We start from the raw sequence: 22,634 nt of genomic DNA, 5'->3' as shown, positions 1-22,634 counted from the left end.
GATTTGGAATATTTATAAACATAGTATAAAACATTTGAGGAAATTAAACTGTTTGTAAATTGGGTTAACCATTTATTAAAATTTAATCTGAAAACCCTAGGAATGAATGTGTACTTTATGAATAAATGTATTAATTTAAAATTAATAAAGTTACAAGTAAAAAGTTATTCTTATTTTCATACAGAAATAACCAGATTTATAAAGAAAATGACAATGTCAATGAGTTCAACTTAAAGCTGGAGAAAAACTAGGTTTTGGCCAGAAGTGGTGGCTCACACCTGTAATCCTAGCATTTTGGGAGGCTGAGGTGGGTGGATCACCTGGGGTCGGGAGTTTGAAGCCAACCTGACCAACATGGAGAAACCCCCTCTCTACTAAAAATAGAAAATTAGCTGGATGTGGTGGTGCATGCCTATAGGCTGAGAGAGGAGAATCACTTGAACCTGGGAGGTGGAGGTTTTGGTGAGCCGAGATTGCACCATTGCACTCCAGCCTGGGCAACAAGAGTGAAACTCCACCTCAAAAAGAAAGAAAGAAAGAAAAACTTAATATCAACAACTGTAATAACCTAACAACTCCTAGGTATTTATGCTGGAGAAATTAAAATTTATGCTTATACACACACACACACACACACACACACACACACAAACTATATCTGGATGTTTGTTTATAGCAGCTCTATTGATAAAATGGAATATTACTCGGTAATGAAAAAGGAATGAAGCACTGATCCATGCTACAACGTGGATGAACCTCGAGGACATCACACTCAGTGAGAGAAGTCAGACACAAAAGGACAAATCCTGTGTGATCTCACTCCTAGGAGGTTTCTAGAGTCACCAGATTCACAAAGACAGAAAGTAGGATGGTGGGTGCCAGGAGCTGGGGATTGGGATGCGAAGTGAGTGTTTCAGGGAGACAGAGTGGGATATTTTGTGTTTTTTTTTGTTTTTGTTGTTTTTGGTTTTTTTTTGTTTTGAGATGAAGTCTTACTCTGTTGCCCAGGCTGGAGTGCAGTGGCTCCATCTCAGCTCACTGCAACCTCCGCCTCCCAGGTTCAAGTGATTCCCCTGCCTCAGCTTCCCGAGTAGCTGGGACAACAGGCACGTGCCACCATGCCCAGATAATTTTTTGTATTTTAGTAGAAACGGTGTTTCACCATGTTGGCCAGGATGGTCTCGATCTCCTGACCTCTTCCTGACCTCATGATCTGCCTGCCTCGGCCTCCCAAAGTGCTGGGATTACAGGCTGAGCCACTGTGCCCTGCCAGGGACAGCGTTTTTTGGGAAAGATGAGAAAGTTCTCGAGATGGATAGTGGGGATGGTTATACAGCAATGAGAATGTGCTGAATCTCATTCACAGTAAAGAGGAAGGAAAAGAAAGGAGGAAGAAAGAGGAGGAGGAGGAAATGGCACTGTTTATACACACACTATCCAGGCATCTCAAATGCATTATGCTGAGTCAAAGAAGCCAGTCTCAAAAGACCACATACTATGTGGTTTCATTTATATAACAATCTTTAAAAGACAAAACTCTAGTGACAGAGACTAGATCAGGGATTTGTAGAGGTTAGTGGTGGAGGGAGTATCTGACTATAAAGGAGAAGCCCAAGGGAATGTTTAGAGATAATTAAACTGTTCTGCATCTTAATTATAGTGGTAGTTCCACAAATCTATTCAGGTTAGAAAACTCATCGAACTATACAAGTAAAAAGGTAATTTTACTATATGCTAATTTTTCAAATCTTACAGCTATAAAAAATCAAATATTAATTCACAATCCATTAATTTTAAAGAGATCTTTCTTTCCTTTATTTATTTTTTTTGACGGAGTCTCACTCTGTTGCCAAGGCTGGAGTGCAGTTGTGCTATCTCGGCTCACCACAACCTCCGCCTCCCGGGTTCAAGCAATTCTCCTGCTTCGGCCTCCTGAGTAGCTGGTACTATGGGCACCCGCCACCATGCCCGGCTAATTTTTGTATTTGTAGTAGAGACAGGGTTTCATCATGTTGGCTAGGCTGGTCTCGAACTCCTGACCTCAAGTGATTCACATGCCTCAACCTCCCAAAGTGCTGGGATTATGGGTGTGAGCCACCACACCCGGCCATAAAGACACCCAAAGTGTGCCCAGGATGTTTGAAACTCAAAACGCAATTTAAAAGACCCAATTGTTACCTTCAGAGAAACTACAGTTGTTTTATTTTCACACACATTGTCCAGAACACTGAAGATGTTATTCATTTGTGCACAAAAGGAGACCTGTGACCCAGAAAAAAAAAAAGAGCATTTATGAGCATGAATTGATTAATCCACCAAGCATGTAATCTATAAATTAGCCCATAAAGCCCATCATATGAGGTAACCCTGAATTCCTGAGTCTGTAGAATTCTCAGGGAAATAAAAACTCATTGTGTGATCAGAATTAGAATCATATCACCTTTTCCTCCCATGAATAAAAAAAACAAACATAAACAAATAGCGAAACTACTTAGTGATATTAAAAGAAGAGAAAATGTATGAACTAACAGTGGTCCATATGGAATATTATTCAGCCATAAAAAGGAATGGAGTTCTCTGATATGTACTACAGCATGAATAAACCTTGAAAATATCATGCTAAGTGAAAGAAGCCAGACACAAAGGAGAAAATATTGCATGATTCCATTTCTATAAAATGTCAAGAATAGACAAATCCACGGAGACAGAAAGCTGATTAGTGTTTGCCATGGGCTAGTGGGAGGGGAAAATGGGGAGTGACTGCTTAATGATAAAAATATTCCAGAACTTGGCTGAGCATGGTGGCTCACACCTGTAATCCCAGCACTTTGGGAGGCTGAGGTGGGCAGATCACCTGAGGTCAGGAGTTTGAGACCAGCCCTGGCCGACATGGTGAAACCCCATCTCTACTAAAAACACAAAAATTAGCCAGGCATGGTGGTGGGTGCCTGTAGTCCCAGCTATTCAGGAGGCTGAGGCAGGAAGAATTGTTTGAACCCGGGAGGTGGAGGTTGCAGTGAGCCAAGATCACCCCACTGCACTCCAGCCTGGGCAACAGAGCAAGACTCCATCTCAAAAAAAAAAAAAAAAAAAAACAAGTCTAGAACTAGATTGAGGTGATGATTGCATAACATTGTGAATGGTCTAAGTGCCACTGAATTGCACACTTCAAAATAGTTAAAGTGGTGAATTTTATGTTATGTGTACCTCACCACAATTTAAAAAGAAAAACAGTGGTCCAAAGCTAATTTACAAGCTCATATTTAGAATAGTGACATCAATGTCTAAAGAGGCCACGGAGTCTTTACTCATTGCAATGACTTCATTAGACAATCAGGATGTCCAAATTCCTTTTGGCCTGGCTGGCTGTGTAACAGCCCCACACCAACATCCCTCAGTTGCAGCATCAACACCTTCACCGACAGGAAGACTCCAATATATTCTCCCATTCTTTTATTAAGAGAATCCTCAAGTTTTCGATGGGCAAATATCCTCTCTTCCCAGCTTCCCTTGCAGCTAGATGTGACCACGTGACTAATTTCTACCCAATCAGGTGCAAGCAGAAGTGGTGCTGGGTCATATGCTTAAAGAGAAGGATCGTGCTTTTCACTTCCTCTTTTCCCCTTCCCACAGGCTGGAATGCAGATGTGAGGGCAGGAGCTGGAGCAGCCATCTTGGACCACAAAGTGAGCGGCTTGTTGTGTTGATGCTGGCAGAGCATAACGGAGCCATCGTACGAACTCTGCACAGCTTACACTCAGCCAGTTACAGAGGAGAAAAATAAACTGCTGTCTGGTTTTGGCCACTATTACTTTTGCCTTTGTTAGAACTGCAAAAACAACATTCTACCTGAATGGCTTCTAAGAAAACCTCAGAAACTAGGAACCTTAAGAAATACTTGCATATTCAGGTTTCACTGTGGTTCTGTCTTGGCATTGCTGGACCTGCTCATTATCGGGTATCACATCTTCCTTACATTTGAAGGGAACCCCTAGGAAGAAAACAACAGTAACCAAAAAAATTTCAACCTCAGCAAAATATGATGAAAATTCACGTCTGATTTCATGTCCTCCCCTCCCTGGCTTAAAATCCATCTATTACCCTAATACACAACGGGGAAAATGAACAAACCACAGCTACACACTACAACATGAAGGATGTGTCTACTACGACACACAATTTTCTACTTTGCTCTATTTCACTCAATATCATGCCTCTTAGAGGCAATCATGCATATGACTATGGATGTATGTTTTTTATATGTGTGACTTCTCACTCCATATTATGTCCCTGCACAGCTTGTACTCTAAAAGGCATGATAATGAGCGAAACAGAGCAAATTAGAGAAGTCATACATATAAAAGACATACATCTATAGTCATATGTAGTATGATATCATTTTTACAAAGCTCCAAAACAAGCAATACTAGGCAGATATTGTTTAGGGGTACGTACCAGGGAAAATATTTTTTTAAGTAGGGAAATAATAAACACAAAATTCCAAGTGGTTTTCTGAGGAGGATACAAGGAGATAGAGTGGAGAAGAAACGCATAGGAGATTCAGTGGCATTGGTGATACTATCTTTATTATATTGGGAAATACATCAGCTATATTCATTTACTTGTTATACTTCATTGCCTCCAATAAGGTACACATATTTTTAATGTAAATAATCCATAATTTAACAGTTTTAAATCTTTCATGGTTCCCCATTATTCTTGGGGGGGGAAAGGACTCTGAAATTCTTTTTTAAAAGAAAGGTTGGCAGGGCATGGTGGCTCACACCTGTAATCCCAGCACTTTGAGAGGCCGAGGTGGGCGGATCACGAGGTCAGGAGTTCAAGAACAGCTTGGCCAACATGGTGAAACCCCGTCTCTACTAAAAATACAAAAATTAGCTGTGCGTGGTGGGGGCACCTGTAATCCTAGCTACTCAGCAGGCCGAGGCAGAAGAATCGTTTGAACCCGGAGATGGAGCTTGCAGTGAGCTGAGATAGCACCACTGCACTCCAGCCTGGGCGACAGAGTGAGACTCCGTCAAAAAAAATAATAATAAATAAAAGACAGGGTCTTACTCTGTCACCCAGGCTTGAGTGCTGTGGCATGAGCATAGCTCACTGCAGCCTCGATCTCCTAGGCTCAAGTGATATTCCCACCTCAGTCTCCTGAGTAGCTAGGACTACAAGCCCATGCTACTATATCTGGCTAATTTTTTATCATTATTTTTTGTAGAGACAGAGTCTTGCAATGTTGCCCAGGCTGGTCTTGAATTCCTGGCCTCAAGTGATCCTCTCACCTTTGCCTGCCAAAGTGCTGTTTATAGGCATGTCACTGCATCCAGCCCTTTCAAAATTCTTCACAAGCCACCAAGAACCTGCAGAATCTGACCTCTGTCCACTTCATCAGATATGTCTAATGCCACTTCCCCTTGTCCTCCTTTGGTGTGAGCCTCAGGACCTTTGCATCTGCTATAACCCAGAACAGCATGATCTCCATTCTTCCTCTAGAGAAGTCCTTCTCCTCCTTCAGGTTTCTGCTTAACTGTTTGCTTGAAGCATAATCAATATCCTATTAGTCACTTCAAAGCACACTATGTTTCTTTGTTGTTTTATTCATAGTTATAATTAAATAATTGTGTGTGTGTGTTTTCTGGCTCCTTCCCTACACTATAAGCTACAAGAGGACAAGAATCATGCCTATCATATTTAGGACCAAATCTTCAGCGCCTACTGCAGGGGCCTGTTTAACTAACTAATTAATTAATTAATAGGTACTCCAAAAATCATTTATTGAAAGAGGAAATGGATGAAGAAGAAAAGAAACAGAATATGCAGATGAGGCAACAGTAAGAGGAAGATGCTGAGGTTGGGTAGAATGAGAATTTTCCAGTCAAAGCCAGAAACAGATTCCATTGCCAACACATACGAAGAGACGATTACTTTGGCAGCTGAAGTTGCCGTCTTTCTGGGAGCTTTCTGGATCGGGACGAAAGCCTGCAATGCAGCCACAGCTGTAGGAGCCCAGAGCATTGGTGCAGATAGAATTTGGACCACATGTTGATGGATCTTGGCGGCACTCATCAATATCTGCAAAGAACTGGAGAATATCAAGAAACCCAGAAGAACAAAGAGAAATGTCTTTTCTGGATTGTCCATCAAACCCTCTTCTCACCTCTACATTCCACTTTTTGGTCTGTGAAATTCAACTGTCCATTGCTTGGTGCAAAGCCAGGGTGGCAGGTGCAAAAGTAGCTCCCAGGAGTGTTGGTGCATGTTGAATTGATGAGACACATTTCAGTGCATTCATCAATGTCTGTGGGGTATAGAATGGGTGTGGAGTCAAGTTGGTCAGTGAGCCAACAAAATCATACTTCCCTTTGCAAAATACGGAGTCATGTTTCACTAGAAAATGGCACCCCAGCCAGGGACTACATTTCCCAGAACCCTCTGCGTCTAGGTGAGGTCATGTGACTACTGTTCACTCGTGGAATATGAGAGCCACAATATATGTCATTTCAGGGACAAGGTGGTCAAGAAGTGAGTGTAACTTCTCTCCTCCCTCTTTCACCTCAACTGGCTAAAACCAGGAACTCCAAGGCTCTAAGGAATGCAAGAACCAAAAGATAGAGAGAGATTGAATTCCTTTATCACCACGTGGAGAAAAGCTGCCCACTGGCCAGGTATATCCATATTGAATTGTTATGAGAGTGATAACTTTCTATTATGTTAAGCTAGTAATGAGGTAGGAAACAGGACTCAACTCCAGAGGAGGGACTCGGACACTGGAGGAAATTGAGGACTAGCTAAAACAAGGACAGAGTGGAAGCAGCTTTCCATAAGGCATGCTCGCCAGTGTGCCAGGTCAGTTTACCATTGACATGGCAACATTGGGGAGTTACTTCCCCTTTCTATGGTAATGACCCGATGACCCAAAAGTTACTACCCCTTCCCTAGAAATGTTTGCAGAAACCACCTGTTAATCTGCATATGATTAAAAGTCGGTATAAGAATGACTGCAAAACTGCCCTGAGCTGCTGCTCTCTGCTATGAGGTAGTCCTGCTCTGCAGGAGCTGCAACACTTACAAAACTGTAACACTGCCTCTTCAATGAAGCTGTTTTCTTCTACCTCTGGCTTGCCCTTAAATTCTTTCCTGGGCAAAGCCAAGAACCCTTGTGAGGTAAACCCCACTTTGGGGCTCACCTGCCCCGAATCAAAAATTAGCCAGGCACGGTGGCACATGCCTGTAATCCCAGCTACTCAAGAGGCTGAGGCAGGAGAATTGCTTGAACCTGGGAGGCAGAGGTTGCAGTGAGCTGAGATCACGCCACTGCACTCCAGCCTGGGCGACAGAGCGAGACTCCGCCTCAAAACAAAACAAAACAAAACAAAACAAAAAAAGAAATGAATCCTCCCAGATGAGCCCCAGACATGTGAGACCCGTTCCCTCCTCCTTGTAATAGTATAACAATCCAGTTGAGGACTGCATTCCCAGCTTCTCTTGCAGCTAGGTGTGGCTACATGGTGAAAATCTGGCTAAGGAGAATGAATAGAAGTGATGTGTGCACCATCTGGTCATGACCTTGAAAAGAAACAGCATACTCTACACTTCTTCTCCCTTTTCACCTGGGCTGGAAGATGGACAGAGTAGGGTGATCCATTCCCAACCATGGGGATGAGGCTCATACCTAAGTTTGGAGAGGCAATAAGACAAAAGTCCAGCCAAGATCAGCTGACTGCAGACACAAGAACAAGACCAGTTGAGACCAAAAGATCTGGCTAGAATAGACCATTTAAAATGTCCGCTCATGGAATCAAGAGCTAAATATGTGGTGGTCGTTTTTAGACAGTAATTTTTAGGATGATTTGTTACCCAGTGATAGCTCACTGCTACAAATGGAGTAGCAAAGGCAGAGATGACTTCAAACATCTCTTAAACTAAGCCAGGGGGATATAATGAGGGCTTGATCACTCCTTGCCTTTCTCAATGGAGTCATCATCCCTGTAAATGAATGTGGAGAATAACAATGCACCAGACACAGGAAGATGGAGTCCTTGTCTCTTGGTGAGGAAATTCTGGCTGCAGTATAGAGGATGGATTGGAGGGAATAAGACCGAAAAAGGTGAGACTAGAGAGGAGGCTGCTGCAGTGATGATCAAGCCTGAACCAAGGATGGAAAAGAGTGAAGGAATTCAACACATATTTATTTATGTATTTATTTTTGAGACAAAGTCTTGCTCTGTCACCCAGGCTGGAATGCAGTGATGCAAGCACAGTGCACTGCAGCCTCAACCTCCCAGTTTCAAGTGATCCTCCCACCTTAGCCTCTTGAGTAGCTGGGACTACAGGCACATGCCACCACACCCGGCTAATTTTCTAAAATTTTTGGAGAAACAGGGTCTCACTATGTTGCCCAGGCTGGTCTCAAACTCTTGGTCTTAAGCGATTCTCCCATCTCAGCCTCCCTAAGAGCTGGTATTACAGGTGTGAGCCACCACACCCAGTCTCAAAACATATTTAGCAGGTAGATTCCCCAAGGTGTGATGACCGCTTTAATGTGAAGGGAGAGAAAAGATTAAAGACAACTGTCTTTTGCTTTTTGAGATGGAGTCTCGCTCTATTGCCCAGGCTGGAGTGCAGTGGCACGATCTCGGCTCACTGCAAGTTCTGCCTCCTTGGTTCATGCCATTCTTCTGCCTCAGCCTCCTGAGTAGCTGCGATTACATGCACGTACCACCATGCCCAGCTAATTTTTTTGTATTTTTAGTAGAGATGGGGTTTCACTGTGTTAGCCAGGATGGTGTCAATCTCCTGACCTCATGATCAGCCCACCTTGGCCTCCCAAACTGCTGAGATTACAGGTGGGAGCCACCGTACCCGGCTGATTAAAGATAACTTTCAAGTGTTAATTCAAATAGCTTTTAGGGGAAAGTTCTGAAGTTTGGACTGTAGAATCTCCCCAGAATAGGTTTTGTGTGTTTTGTTGTTGTTGTTTTTTAAACAGAGTCTTTCTCTGTTGCCCAGGCTGCAGTGTAATGACATGATCTCAGCTCACTGCAACCTCCGCCTCCCAGGTTCAAGCAATTCTCCTGCCTCACCCTCCTGAGTAGCTGGGATTACAGGTGCCTGCCACCATGCCTGGCTAATTTTTTGTATTTTTAGTAGAGACAAGGTTTCACTATGTTTGCCAGGCTAGTTTTGAACTCCAAGTTCAAGTGATCCATCCACCTTGGCCTCCCAAAGTGCTAGTATCACAGATGTGAGCCACTACGCCCAGCCCAAAATAGGTTTTTCCACCTCAGCACTATTGGCAGTTAGGGTCAGATTATTCTTGGTTGTGAGGGCCTTCCTGTACATTACAGGATGTTTAGCAGCATCTCTGACCTCTTCCCATCAGATGCCTGTAGCATACACAGCACCTCTCCCCACCATCACCAGTTGTGACAATCAAAAATATGTCCAGATCTTGCCAATGCCCCCTGGGGGAAATATCAATCTGGAGACAATGCACCCCATCATATTCTGATACCATTATCTGACTTATAGTAGGTCCTCGACAGGAGTTCAAATCCCAGCTTTCCACTTAACATTTGCATATAGTTCACAGATCCTATAAAGCATTTACACAATTGAGATCACAAAGCAACTAGCTAGCAACACTGTGATAGGAGCAAAACCCTCAAATATCAATATTAACCTTGAACAGAAATGGCCTAATGCTCCACTTAAAAGATATAGATTGTTAAACAAGATACAAAAAAAAAAAAAAGACCTAACCATGTGCTGCCTACAAGAGACCTACCTAACATGTAAAGACACCCACAGGCCCAAAGTAAAGGGATAGAGAAAAAGATATAGGCAACTATATGTTTTTACCTCTCTGAGCCCCAATTTTCTCATCCCTACATGAGAAAAATGCCTTTCTCATAGGGTCTTCCAGTGAGATGACCCTTAATTAATTAAGTAGGTAAATAATAAACAGATGGAGTTTCTAGAGATGAATCCAACTTGACAGTTGCAATTGTAGCTTCCCATGGAGTTGACACAGTCAGAATGCTCAGGGCACACCCTGCCGGTGAGGCACTCATTAATATCTGAGAAGCAGTGGAAGAGGGTGAGCAGATAAGAAATTGGGTGCCTAAGTTTAGAAATACATGAAATCATCCCCCACCCAAGACCCATCCCTGGGAGTCTGAGAGCATTACCAGTACAGGAGAAATTGCCTGGCTTTCCTGGTTTCCAGTTATTTCCAGTGGGAGAAGAGAAACCATGTAAACAGCTGCACTCGTACCTCCCCGACAGGTTTTTGCAGACTGAATTAGGACCGCAGGGCTGGCTTTCAGAACATTCATCAACATCTAGACAGAGAGTTAGAGTTACAAATTTGCTTATACTACATGGAAGACTGTATTTTGAAAAAAAAAATGTTAAAACAATATCTCCCATTCCATATGCACATCATTCAATGTGACTTTGGTACTTTTTCCATCAAGCAATGAAATGTATGTCCTCATCTGGAATCTGAGCATGCTTGTGACTATGGTGGAAGTGACACTAGGTCATAAAAAATATGATGTCCTTCCACCTGTTCTCTTGGGATGCTTATCCTTGGAATCCAGCCACCATATTGTGAAGAAACTCAACCATCCATGAAATTTTACAGTGACCAGGAATTTATTTACACGATCAGAGAGAGGAAGGGTGGGGAAGAAGAAAGAAAGGAAGGAAGGAAGGAAGGAAGGAAGGAAGGAAGGAAGGAAGGAAGGAAGGAAGGAAGGAAGGAAGGAAGGGAGGGAGGGAGGGAGGGAGGGAGGGAGGGAGGGAGGGAGGGAGGGAGGAAGGAAGGAAGGAAAGAAGGGAGGGAGGGAGGGAGGGAGGAAGGAAGAAAAGAAGGAAGGAAGGAAGGAAAGAAGGAAGGAAATAAGTAAGTCACATTTGCTAGCAACACTAGCTAGTAATGCTGTGACAGGAACAAAACCGTCACATATCAATATTAACCTTGAACAGAAATGGCCTAATGCTCCACTTAAAAGGTATAGATTATTAAACCAGATTTTTAAAAAGGGGGGTGGGGGAGTACCGACATTCAATACCCAGCCCGCTTTTGCTTGATTTTACTACCAAATGCTGGAGGGTTTGAGGGGATATGAACTCACCTTTGCATTCCACTCCTGGATCCTTGAAGTGATTTTGTCCATTGCTGGACCGGAATCCTTGTTTGCAAGCACAATAGTAACTGTCCACAGTGCTGGTGCAGGTGGCATGAGATGGGCACATGGTACTGTCTCTACATTTATTATCTAGGTGGTGTATAAAGAAAAGTTTAGACAAGATTAGAGCATTAGAGTGAGGCTGCAAGAGAGCCCAGCATACAAGGGTGGAGGTGGCTGTTATGGGTTGGACTGTGTTCCTCCCAGAAGATACGTTAAAGTCCTAAACTCTGGTACCTGTGAATTTCATCTTATTTAGAAACTGCGTCTTTGTAGATGTAATTAAGATATAAGTTAAGATGAAGTAGTGCTGGAGTAGGGTGGGCCAGACGCAGCTAGCTGTGGCCACCTGGCGAAAATCTGGCTGAGGAGAATGAATAGAAGTGATGTGTTCACTGTCTGATCATGACCTTGAAAAGAAAGAGCATACTCTACACTTCCTTTCATTTTTCACCTGGGCTGGAAGATGGACAGAGTAGGGTGATCCATTCCCAACCATGGGGGATGAGGCTCACATCTAAGGTTGGAGAGGCAACAAGGCAAAAGGCACCTGGGAGACGGGATGACCTCCTAGGCAAGGTTGTTCCACGACCCTGTTCCATCTTCAAGTTGGAGATTTATGAGATGGATAAAAATAAACATCTGCATTGTTTCATTCGTAGTTACTTTGTTTCTATGAAAGCAATCAACACTCTATACTAGTCAGTCCAGTCTTGGGACAAGTGATTTCACGTCTCTGTACCTCAGTTTGCCTGTTTAACCACCACATTTAATGAGCCTCCAAGCCCTGTTGATCCCCGCTCCCAAATAACATTTGACAATTACCCACCATCACCCCACCATCTGCCTGATCCAGATCTTCCTCTAAATTCAACATTTCTACATACCCCCATTGTCCTCCACAGTCTTCTACTCCACACCATGGTCATCTCTGAATGCACATTCGACCTCCCACCTCCACCCCTTGCCTATAATGCTGTTTGTTCTCCTTAGAAATAAAACTCAAATCACTCAACATGAACTGCAAAGCCCCCAGTGACCAGACCCAACCACATCATTCAGCCTCATCATGTCAGTTTCTCTTTGCGCTCCATTTCTAGCCTTCCTACCACAGGGCCTTTGCACATGCTCTTCCTGCTGCCTCTGCTTTGCCAGGCCAGTTTCCACTCATTTCTCAGATCTTGCTTTAATGTCACTTCCTCCAAGAAGCCTTCCCTGACTCCTCCATAGCTCCCTGAGCTCTTCTTTTATGGAATTCATCAAAACTGTGACTGCTTGATTGTTTCAGTGATTCCCTCCTTCATGGCCACCTTCACCACCACACTCTGAGCTTCAAAAGGACAAGATCACAGGTGGGGTCAGGCTCCTAGGTGCTAGGAAAGAGGCTCACTTGATGCTGTCATTCTTGTGGTGGGCATGCGAGAGATGGAATCAACCTAAGTGTCCATCAATGGATGAATGGGTGAGGAAGATGTGGTATACGTACTCAATGGAATATCATTCAGCCATAAGAAATAATGAAATCAGGCGGGCACGGTGGCTCACACAGGCAATCCCAGCACATGGGGAGGCCGAGGTGGGTGGATCACTTGCGGTCGGGAGTTCGAGACCAGCCTGACCAACATGAAAAAGCCCCGTCTCTACTAAAAATACAAAAAATTAGCCAGGTGTGGTGGCGCATGCCTGTAATCCCAGCTACTCGGGAGGCTGAAGCAGGAGTATCACTTGAACCACGGAGGTGGAGGTTGCAGTGAGCCAAGATCACGCCATTGCACTCCGGCCTGAGCAATAAGAGCAAAACTCCATCAAAATAGGAAAGGAAAGGAAAGGAAAGGAAAGGAAAGGAAAGGAAAGGAAAGGAAAGGAAAGGAAAGGAAAGGAAAGGAAAGGAAAGGAAAGGAAAGGAAAGGAAAGGAAAGGAAAGGAAAGGAAAGGGGAAAGGAAAGGGAAAGGAAAGGGGAAAGGAAAGGAAAGGAAAGGAAAGGGGAAAGGAAAGGGAAAGGAAAAAGGAAAGGAAAGGGAAAAGAAAAGAAAAGAAATAATGAAATTCTATCATTTGCAGAAACATAGATGGAACTGGAAGACTGGAGGACATTATGTTAAGTGAAATAAGCCATGCACAGAAAGATAAATATTGCATGTTCTCATTCCTATGTGGGAGCTAAAAATAATCATCATCATTATCTCACGGAGGTAGAGAGTAGAATGATAATTACCAGAGGCTGGGAAGGATAGTGGGGAAGCGGGATAATGAGGGATTAACCAGTCGGTACAAAAACCACAGTTAGACGGAAGGAATAAGATCCAGTGCTCAGTGGCACAATAGGGCAACTACATATGAGTCAGGACATGTGATATTTGCCTTTCTGTGCCTGGCTCATTTCACTTAACAACCTCCAGTTTCATCCACGTTGCTCCAAATTGTGGAATGTCATTCTTTTTATGGCCAAATAGCAATCCGTTGTGTATGCAGACCACATTGTGTTCATCCATTCATCTGTTGATGGACACTGAGGTGGATTCCACATCTTGACTATTATGAATAGTAGACTTGGGCTTTGTATCAAAGAAAGATGGGAGTCATGGGAGGATTTAGAGCAGAGTAGGGACACAGCATAAGGTTTTAACATAAGCCTTCTGGCAACTGGTTGGAAGATGAACTATAGAAGATCAGAAACAAACTGACCAAGGATGGGGTGGCTGCACTTGTCCAGTTGAACAATGTCTGTGGATACAACCCGGAAGGGAGTAATGGAGGGAATGCAATTCAGAATTTTCTTTTTAAAGCAACACTAACAAAATTTGCCAATGGATTGGACGTGAGGGGTGAAAAGAGAGGAACCAACGATAATGCCAACATCAATTGGTAGTATGGAAAAACTAAAACGTATCATAAAAATAGAAGGAAGGGATTATCATGACTGTGACATTATTCGCCCTGTTTATGTTATACACTCAGTTTTGAGATCTAAGTTCTTTGCTCCTATAATGTGCCTTGTTTATTTCCCTTCCCTGCATGAGACCTCAGATGGTATCTCTCTTCTCATTTCCAGCTTCCTCTTTCATCTGCAGAGGCAACATTTCTCTATGCAGACTTCCGGTATTTTATCAGTTGTGGTCCCTTCATGCTGTGAGTTTTCCATCATCCTCTTCCTCTAGCCCTCTCCCTCACAACTGAAACCCACCCAAGTCCACAATAACAACCCAGTCTGGCGGGACTACGTACCTGTTCACCTCCCCATCTCATCTCCTGCCCTCTGCCATCAGTCACACTCACCTTCGCTCGGTCCTCCAACTTCTTTCCAACCTCAGGACCTTTGCACCCACTGTTCTGGCCATCAGTCACGCCGTATCCCACCCTGCCCTTTTGCCTGGGTAACATCAATTCATCCATCCTTTAAGTCCACTGGAACATCACTTCCTTGAAAAAAATTTCCTAACCATCTCAATAAAGCCCTTTTTAAAAAATCCTACAAAGGGACCAGGCACAGTGGCTCATGCCTGTAATCCCAGCACTTTGGAAGGTTGAGGTGGGCAGATCACCTAAGGTCAGGAGTTCAAGACCAGCCTGACCAACATGGTGAAAGCCCATCTCTACTAAAAATACAAAAATTAGCCAGGCGTGGTGGCAGGTGCCTATAATCCCAGCTACTCAGGAGGCTGAGGCAAGGGAATCGCTTGAACCCAGGAGGTGGAGGTTGCAGTGAGCCAAAATTGTGCCACTGTACTCCCGCCTGGGGAACAAGAGTGAGACTCCATCTCAAAAAAAAAAAAAAAAATCTACGAGGGACAGCTCATGTCTTTAAAAAAAATAGAACATAAATAATTTTCAGAAAAAAGTAAGTTGGGATTGTATCCATCTGTTCTTACGCTGCTAATAAAGACCTATCCAAGACTGGGTAATTTATAAAGGAAAGGAGTTTACTTGATTGACAGTTCAGCTTGGCAGGGGAGGCCTCACAATCATGGTGGAAGGTGAAGGAAGAGCAAAGGCATGTCTTACATGGCGGCAGGCAAGAGCGTGTTCAGGGGAACTACCCTTTATCAAACCATCAGATCTCATGAGACTTATTCACGAGATGCTATCACAAGAACAGCATGGGAAAACCTGCCCCCATGATTCAATTAGCTCCCACTGGGTCTCTTCCCTGACACATGGGGATTCTGGGAGCTACAATTCAAGATGAGATTTAGGTGGGGACACAGCCAAACCATACCAGGATAAATTTAAAGTTTATCATAATGCAGGAAAATAATAGCTCTTTTATCAAATGCAAGCATGGGAGGAAAAAGAAACAAACAGACAAAACAGGGTAAAGAAAGGTTTTTTAAACCAGCACATTTTTTTTTGTAGTGTTGTTTACCATACTTTAGATGTGTTCTCTGTTACTATACAGATTAAATAAAGCATCAAAAAAAGTGGGTTTGTCAGAATCCTGCCTCTGTTTAAATTCAGTCTTCATTACTAACTTCCAAAGGATGATTTAATTTTTAAAGACCCCAAAGACAAAGAGGAGGAGGAGGAAAAGGAGGAGGGAAAGGAAGGAGAGGAGGAGGGGGAGGAAGAGGAGGAAGAAAGGGAGGAAAAAGAAGAGGACATTGAGAAATTGCAAAAATGTGGAACCAACCCAAATGCCCATCAATCAACAAGTGGATAAAGAAACTGTAGGCCGGACATGGTGGCTTACACCTGTAATCCCAGCACCTTGGGAGGCCGAGGCGGGCAGATCTCTTGAGGTCAGGAGTTGAGACCAGCCTGGCCAAGATGGTGAAACCCCCATCTCTACTAAAAATGCAAAAATTAGCCAGGTGTGGTGGCACATGCCTGTAATCCCAACTACTTGGGAGGCCAAGGCAGGAGAATCACTTGAACCCAGGAAGCAGAGGTTTCAGTGAGCTGAAATCGTGGCATTGCACTTCAGCCTGGGTGACGAAGTGAGACTCCATCAAAAAAAAAAAAAAAAAAGGAAACTGTGATATATATATATATATATACACACACACACACACACACACACACACATACATACATGCATGACAGAACACTACTCAGCCATAAAAAAGAATGAATTAATGGCATTTGCAACAACCTGGATGAGACTGAAGACCATTATTCTAAGTGAAATAACTCAGGAATGGAAAACCAAACCTTATATGGTCTCACTCATAAATGGGAGCTAAACTATGAGGATGCAAAGACGTAAGAATGACACAATAGATTCAAGCAATCCAAGGCTTAGGCCTCCCACAGCGCTGGGTTTACAGGCATGAGCCACCATGCCCGGTCTATTCCTTTTTTTATTTACCCACGTTACTTGCCTACATGCTTCCAGATCCTGGCTGAGTTCCAGAGGTATAAAGATTAATACAGCCTCTTCCCCACCCTCCAAGGGCTTTCTGGGATCAATAATAATGATGGCTGTTTTATCAAAGATAATCTTTTTGGAAATGTTTTAATGGAATTTTCTCTTTTCCACGTTTATGGATGTGACTACTCCCAACCCATTCTGAGAAAGATTTCATCTCATTTAGGAGAACTGGAGATGCTTTAGCACCAGACACACAATGAGAGCAAAACAGTAATGTTTACTTTTTAATTACCAAATTGGTTGGTTGAGTTCTCAGAAAGCAAAGACGTGAATGGGGAAAAAGATATCTTAAAAGTCCCTGTAAATATTTCAGGAGCCAGCTGGACACAGTGGCTCATGCCTGTAATCCCAACAATTTGGGAGGCTGAGGTGAGAGGATTGTTTGAGCCCAGAAGTTTGAGACTAGCCTAGGCAACATAGCAAGACCCCATCTCTACTATTTTAAAAAATCAAGAAAATTAGTCGAGTTTGGTGGTGCGTGCCTGTAGTCCCAGCTACTCGGGAAGCTGAGGCGGGAGGATCGCTTGAGCCTGGGGGTTCGAGGCAGAAGTCAGCCATGGTAGCACCACTGTGCTCCAGCCTGGGTGTTCGAGGACTGCAGCATCAAACCCCCAGGCTAAAGCAATCCTCCCGCCTCAGCTTCCCAAGTAGCTGGGACTACAGGCACGCACCACCACACTCGACTAATAATATATAAAATATGGCCGGGCACGGTGGCTCAAGCCTGTAATCCCAGCACTTTGGGAGGCCGAGGCGGGCGGATCACAAGGTCAGGAGATCGAGACCACAGTGAAACCCCGTCTCTACTAAAAATACAAAAAATTAGCCGGGCGCGGTGGCGGGCGCCTGTAGTCCCAGCTACTCAGGAGGCTGAGGCAGGAGAATGGCGTGAACCCAGGAGGCGGAGCTTGCAGTGAGCCGAGATCGCGCCACTGCACTCCAGCCTGGGCAACAGCGTGAGACTCCGTCTCAAAAAAAAAAAATAAAATAATAATAATAATAATAATAATATATAAAATATGTTTTATATATTAATCATGTATTATATTATACATTATATATTATTAATATATAATATGCTATATATTATTAATATATGAATACTATTAATATGTATTTTAATAATACAATACATTATATATTAAAGTTATATAATATATTATATAAATGATTTATTATTGTATAATATATAATATTTTATATATCATATATTGTTATATTATTATATAATACATTATATATTATTATTATTATATATATTTTATATATAAAATTCTCCTGCTTCAGCCTCCTGAGTAGCTGGGATTGCAGGCATGTGCCATCATGCCCAGTTAATTTTTGCGTTTTTAGTAGAGATGGGGGTTTCACCATCTTGGCCAGGCTGGTCTTGAACTCCTGGCCTCGAGTGATCTGCCTGGCTTGGCCTCCCAAAGCGCTGAAATTATAGCGTGAGCCAGTGTGCCCAGCCTACAGTTTCTTTATCCACTTGTTGACTGATGGGCATTTGGGTTGGTTCCACATTTTTACAACTTCTCGATGCCCTCTTCTTTTCACTCCCTTTCCTCCTCCTCTTCCTCCTCCTCCTCTCCTTGCTTTTATTTTATTTTTAAAATATATTTTATATATAAACAATATATAAAACATATATATTATATTTATAAAACATATAAAATATATTTATATATTAATAAAATATATCTTATATACTAATAATATATAATGTATGCATTTAATATATATTAATATGTAGTGGATATATTTTATATATTTAAATATATATTAATATTTAAAAATATATACTACATTATATATACACACACTATATCTATCTATCTATCTATCTATCTCAGGTGGTTTCCAAAGCTACCTCTTTGAAGTTAAGTTTCACAACATCCCTATTGTTATCTGTATTTCACAGCTTGGGAAACTGAAGTTCAGGGAGGTTAGGTGACTTATCTGAGATCACACAGCTATTCTAAGTACAAAGGAAAGATCCTGAAGTGAGAATCAGGAGACCTGCATATTAACCCTTGCTCTGCCACTAACTAGCTCCCAGCAAGCATCTGGATGAGGCTCAGCTTCCTGGGATATTTCCTGGGGAGAAAATATTCTCCACCCCTTCCGGTATCTGCATTCTCTCTGGCCAACTTACCCTTCGTCGTTGGTTTCAGTGTGGGTCCTGTGTGCCTTTCCCAGCTGTGCATAACACAACATCCTGTGAAGAGAGAAAAGAAAATCACCATGAACCACCAAAAGAAGACCTTTTGGGCTCAATCTGCAAAATTACTCCTGGCTTGGCCCCACGGAAACAGGTTTGAAGAGGCTAGATGACAAACCTAGTTAAGGAACAAACATACACTATTTTGCATAAGCTTAACAATGACCGTTCCTGGTTTTCTGCACTTTGTTTTTGCTTTTCATTTTGTCTGTCTTTATCTTCTTTTTCTTTTTGATTAAATAGTTCCAGGCTAAGCACTATGGTGCACACCTGTAATCCCAGCACTTCGGGAGGCCAAGGTGGGTAAATTCCTTGAGACCAGGAGTTCAAGACCAGCCTGGACAATATGGCAAAACTCCATCTCTACAAAAAATACAAAAACTATCTGGGCATAGTGGCACATGCCTATAGCCCCAGCTACTCAGGAGGCCAAGTTGGGAGGATCACTTGAGACCAGCAGTTTGAGACCAGCCTGGGCAACACAGTGAGACTTCGTCTCTACAAAAAAAAAAAAAACTTTTTTAATTAGCTGGGTGGCAGTGACTCCTTGTAGTCCCAGCTACTCAGGATGCTGAGGTGGGTGGATTGCTTGAGCCCAGGAGATTGAGACTGCAATGAACCAAGATCATGCCACTACTCTCCAGCCTAGGTGACCCTGTCTCTAAAAAAAAAAAAAAAAAAGTTCCAGTTGATTTTCTAAAGCATACATTAAAGCATGCATTCTCAAAAGGGGTGATATCTCCCCCAAAGGACTCAAACTTGGTTCTCAGGAAGAGATTTTTTTAAGCTCACTCTTTTATGTATAAGATACATATGTATATACAGAAAATACATATATAGATATACAGTGTGTCTATAGTATTAAAATTTCGTGACAGGGTAGGGCAGTTCACTTTTCTTTTCTTTTCCTTTCTTTTCTTTTTTTCTTTTTTTTTTTTGAGATGGAGTCTCGCTCTGTTGCCAGGCTGGAGTGCAGGGGTGGGATCTAGGCTCACTGCAACCTCCAACTCCCTGGTTCAAGCTATTCTCCTGCCTCAGCCTCCCGAGTAGCTGGGATTACAGGCACATGCCACCACGCCCAGCTAATTTTTGTATTTTTAGTAGAGACAGGGTTTCACTGTGTTGGACAGGATGGTCTCGATCTCCTGACCTCATGATCCGCCTGCCTTAGCCTCCTAAACTGCTGGGATTACAAGCGTGAGCCACCGCACCCAGCCCATTTTTTAATGTTTAAAGGCAATGCAGCCCTGCAGCATTTAGGTCTCCTGCACCATCATCATTATCTCTATCATTATCACTGTCATCATCACCATCATCATCTTCATCATCACCATCATCATCATCACCATTATAATTGCCATCATCACCATTATCATCATCACCATCAACATTATCACCATCATCACCACCATCATCACCATCATCACCATCTTCATGGTCATTATCACACCATCATCACCATCATCATCTTCATTATCCCTATCATCACCATTATCATCCTCCTCATCATCATCATCACCATCACCATAATCATTACCATCTTCATCATCACTATTATCACCACCACCATCATGATCATCACCATCATTATCATCACTATCATCATCACAACTCTTTGCTGATTAGCTTCAGGGCAGAATAAGGAGTGTTAACAGTTAATACCATTGCCAACACCCCAAAATAACAACGCTACATTCCTACATTTGATGCCCACAGGCCACCTATTTCTTCTAATGTAGCCTGCTGGTCAACAGGTCCCACAGATCCAAACTCCCAAATTCTATCTATTATTACTAACAAAAATTCTTCTGCTCATTCATTAATTATTTTAGAGGCAATTCAGCATACTGTTTAGGCATACAATGTCTGGAGTCAAAATGCTTGGGTTTAAAAATCTGGCTTCACCAATTAATGATTGTGTGGCCTTGAGGAAGTTATTTAATCTCTTTGTTCCTCAGTTTCCTCCTTGTTAAAATAGGGGATTCAGATCCACTGTACAACAGCAGAGGAAACCCATACTTGCTACTTAGAATACGTCCCCGATATCCTCCATTCTTAAATGTGATCCAATGACCAAAATACACAAGACATAGAAGAAAAACCAGAAACATGGAAGATAAACAAGGTTGAGACAAACTGACACCTGAAGAAAGAGAAATAAAAGCACAGGAAGGGTCTATCTCATTGTTCAGGACTCAGCTCGAATTGCCCCTCCTCAACCCCAGACTTCTCCCTTCAACATAACCCCCAACCACATTCTGTAACAACTTCTTTCATAGCACTTATCGCTACCTGAAATTCCTATGTTTACTTATAATTTGGGGCAACATAGTGTAATGGAAAAGCTTACAGACTCTGCAGTCAGACTGCCTGGCTTGAAATCCTGCCTCTACCCCTTATTGACTAAGTGGCCTTGGGAAAATTATTTTATCTCCTTTGCCTCAGTTTTCTCATCTGCAAAATAGGGCTAATAATAACCCAATGTCATAGAAATGTTGTGACAATTGGATACATTCTATGTTTAAAGAAGTTACAGCAGTGCTAAGTGGACTATGATTGTTTGTGCCTTCTTTCCCGTCTGCTCCTACCCACTAGAATATCAGCCTCAAGAGTGCAGGAACTTAGTCTTTTTTTCTCACTGCTATGCCCTCTAGTGCCTAGAACAGCACCTAAGACACAGGAAGTGCTCAGGAAACACAGGTCAAATGAATGACTATTGAGAAAAATCTAATCTGACAGATGGACTTCCCTGGGCAATGGAATTTTGTCAAAGGTTCCCCGAATGAAGGTGTTTGCAGTATCCAGCCTGGACTTACGATCTCTTGGCTGGACCATCCATGGCCCTCCCATTTCCCCTGAAGCCTATTTCCAACCCAGGCCTCCCCTAGCCCCCCATTCAACCTCACACTTACCCCAGAAAAGGAGCAGGTTGAAGCCATGCATTATGCTGTGGTTCTGTCATTCAAAGAGAAGAAGCTTTTCTACACCCTGGGTTTTCGGTAACCAGAAGGTGTGGGAAGAGGGGAAGGCGGAGTCAGAGTTGCTCAATGCTGCCCGGTCATCACAGCCCTTTTTGCTGAGTTGCAGACAGCCTAGAAAATCCTAATTTCCCCCCTTTCTCTGCAATAAAGAGAAGTTAATCTGCCTAATGCGTACCATTCTCTCTCTCTCCTTCCCACCATCTCTCCCTTTTTCTTTCCCATCAACATCTATCTCCCATCTCTCAACACCTTCTTTCATTGCACCCAATAAAGGAGCTTCCACTTCCTGCCTCCAGTGAAGCAAATCTCAGCCTTTAGGATCTCTTCCCAGTCTCCCGTATAACAGCCATCACAACCATCATGTACCAGGCACTGTGCTAGGCACATTGACAACAAAGTATAATTTCATTATCATGTCAACCTCGTAAAGTAGGAATTCCCCTTCCTCCCTCCATTCACCAACAAAATGGAAACAGACTTGCAGAGGAGCTATAACTTGTCCAAGATCTCTCAAACCTGAGATTTGAACCCAGGACCCTCTGACTCCAGAGTCAAGAGCTTTAACTATCTTATTTTCCTTCAGATCTCAACTCTGTCTAACCACTATACAGCAACACTTCCACCCCATTCCCAGCTTCCTAACTCTCTCTGGTAACATCTTAGGGTCTCACAAGGGCAGACCCTCAGACAAGGATTCTAGCAAAAATAGTTTATCAAGAAGGTGACCCCAGAAAACGCCAGCTGGAGGAGAAAGTGGAACAGGAAAGGCAAAGAGCCAATACCGGGTGTGTCTTCAAACAAGTTACATGGTGAGAAAGTGGAACTTAACCTCCCCAGGGAAGTGGCATGGAACATA

At 42.9% G+C, this 22,634-nt stretch overlaps 1 protein-coding gene across 2 annotated transcripts in view; it reads right to left on the bottom strand.

Moving 5' to 3' along the window:
- ADGRE1 (adhesion G protein-coupled receptor E1) overlaps positions 1 to 21,840 on the bottom strand; it is a 49,043-nt gene extending 27,203 nt beyond the window's left edge. For both annotated transcript variants that reach the window (XM_015122649.3, XM_077979688.1), the window contains exons 1-8: positions 21,710 to 21,840; positions 18,732 to 18,794; positions 11,157 to 11,300; positions 10,206 to 10,358; positions 6,173 to 6,313; positions 5,941 to 6,087; positions 3,903 to 3,991; positions 2,179 to 2,262 (exon numbers count right to left, since the gene is read on the bottom strand). In XM_015122649.3, coding sequence (XP_014978135.2) covers positions 2,179 to 2,262; positions 3,903 to 3,991; positions 5,941 to 6,087; positions 6,173 to 6,313; positions 10,206 to 10,358; positions 11,157 to 11,300; positions 18,732 to 18,794; positions 21,710 to 21,740 — 852 coding nt within the window. In that variant the 5' untranslated portion in view covers positions 21,741 to 21,840. The remainder of the gene's footprint in view (positions 1 to 2,178; positions 2,263 to 3,902; positions 3,992 to 5,940; positions 6,088 to 6,172; positions 6,314 to 10,205; positions 10,359 to 11,156; positions 11,301 to 18,731; positions 18,795 to 21,709) is intronic.
- Between the last annotated feature and the right edge of the window lie 794 nt (positions 21,841 to 22,634).

The sequence above is a fragment of the Macaca mulatta genome, chromosome 19 (assembly GCF_049350105.2).
Source record: "Macaca mulatta isolate MMU2019108-1 chromosome 19, T2T-MMU8v2.0, whole genome shotgun sequence".
Lineage (NCBI taxonomy): Eukaryota > Metazoa > Chordata > Mammalia > Primates > Cercopithecidae > Macaca > Macaca mulatta.
Note: the sequence above shows the minus strand (reverse complement) of the source record. Positions and strands in the feature narration are given on the sequence as shown.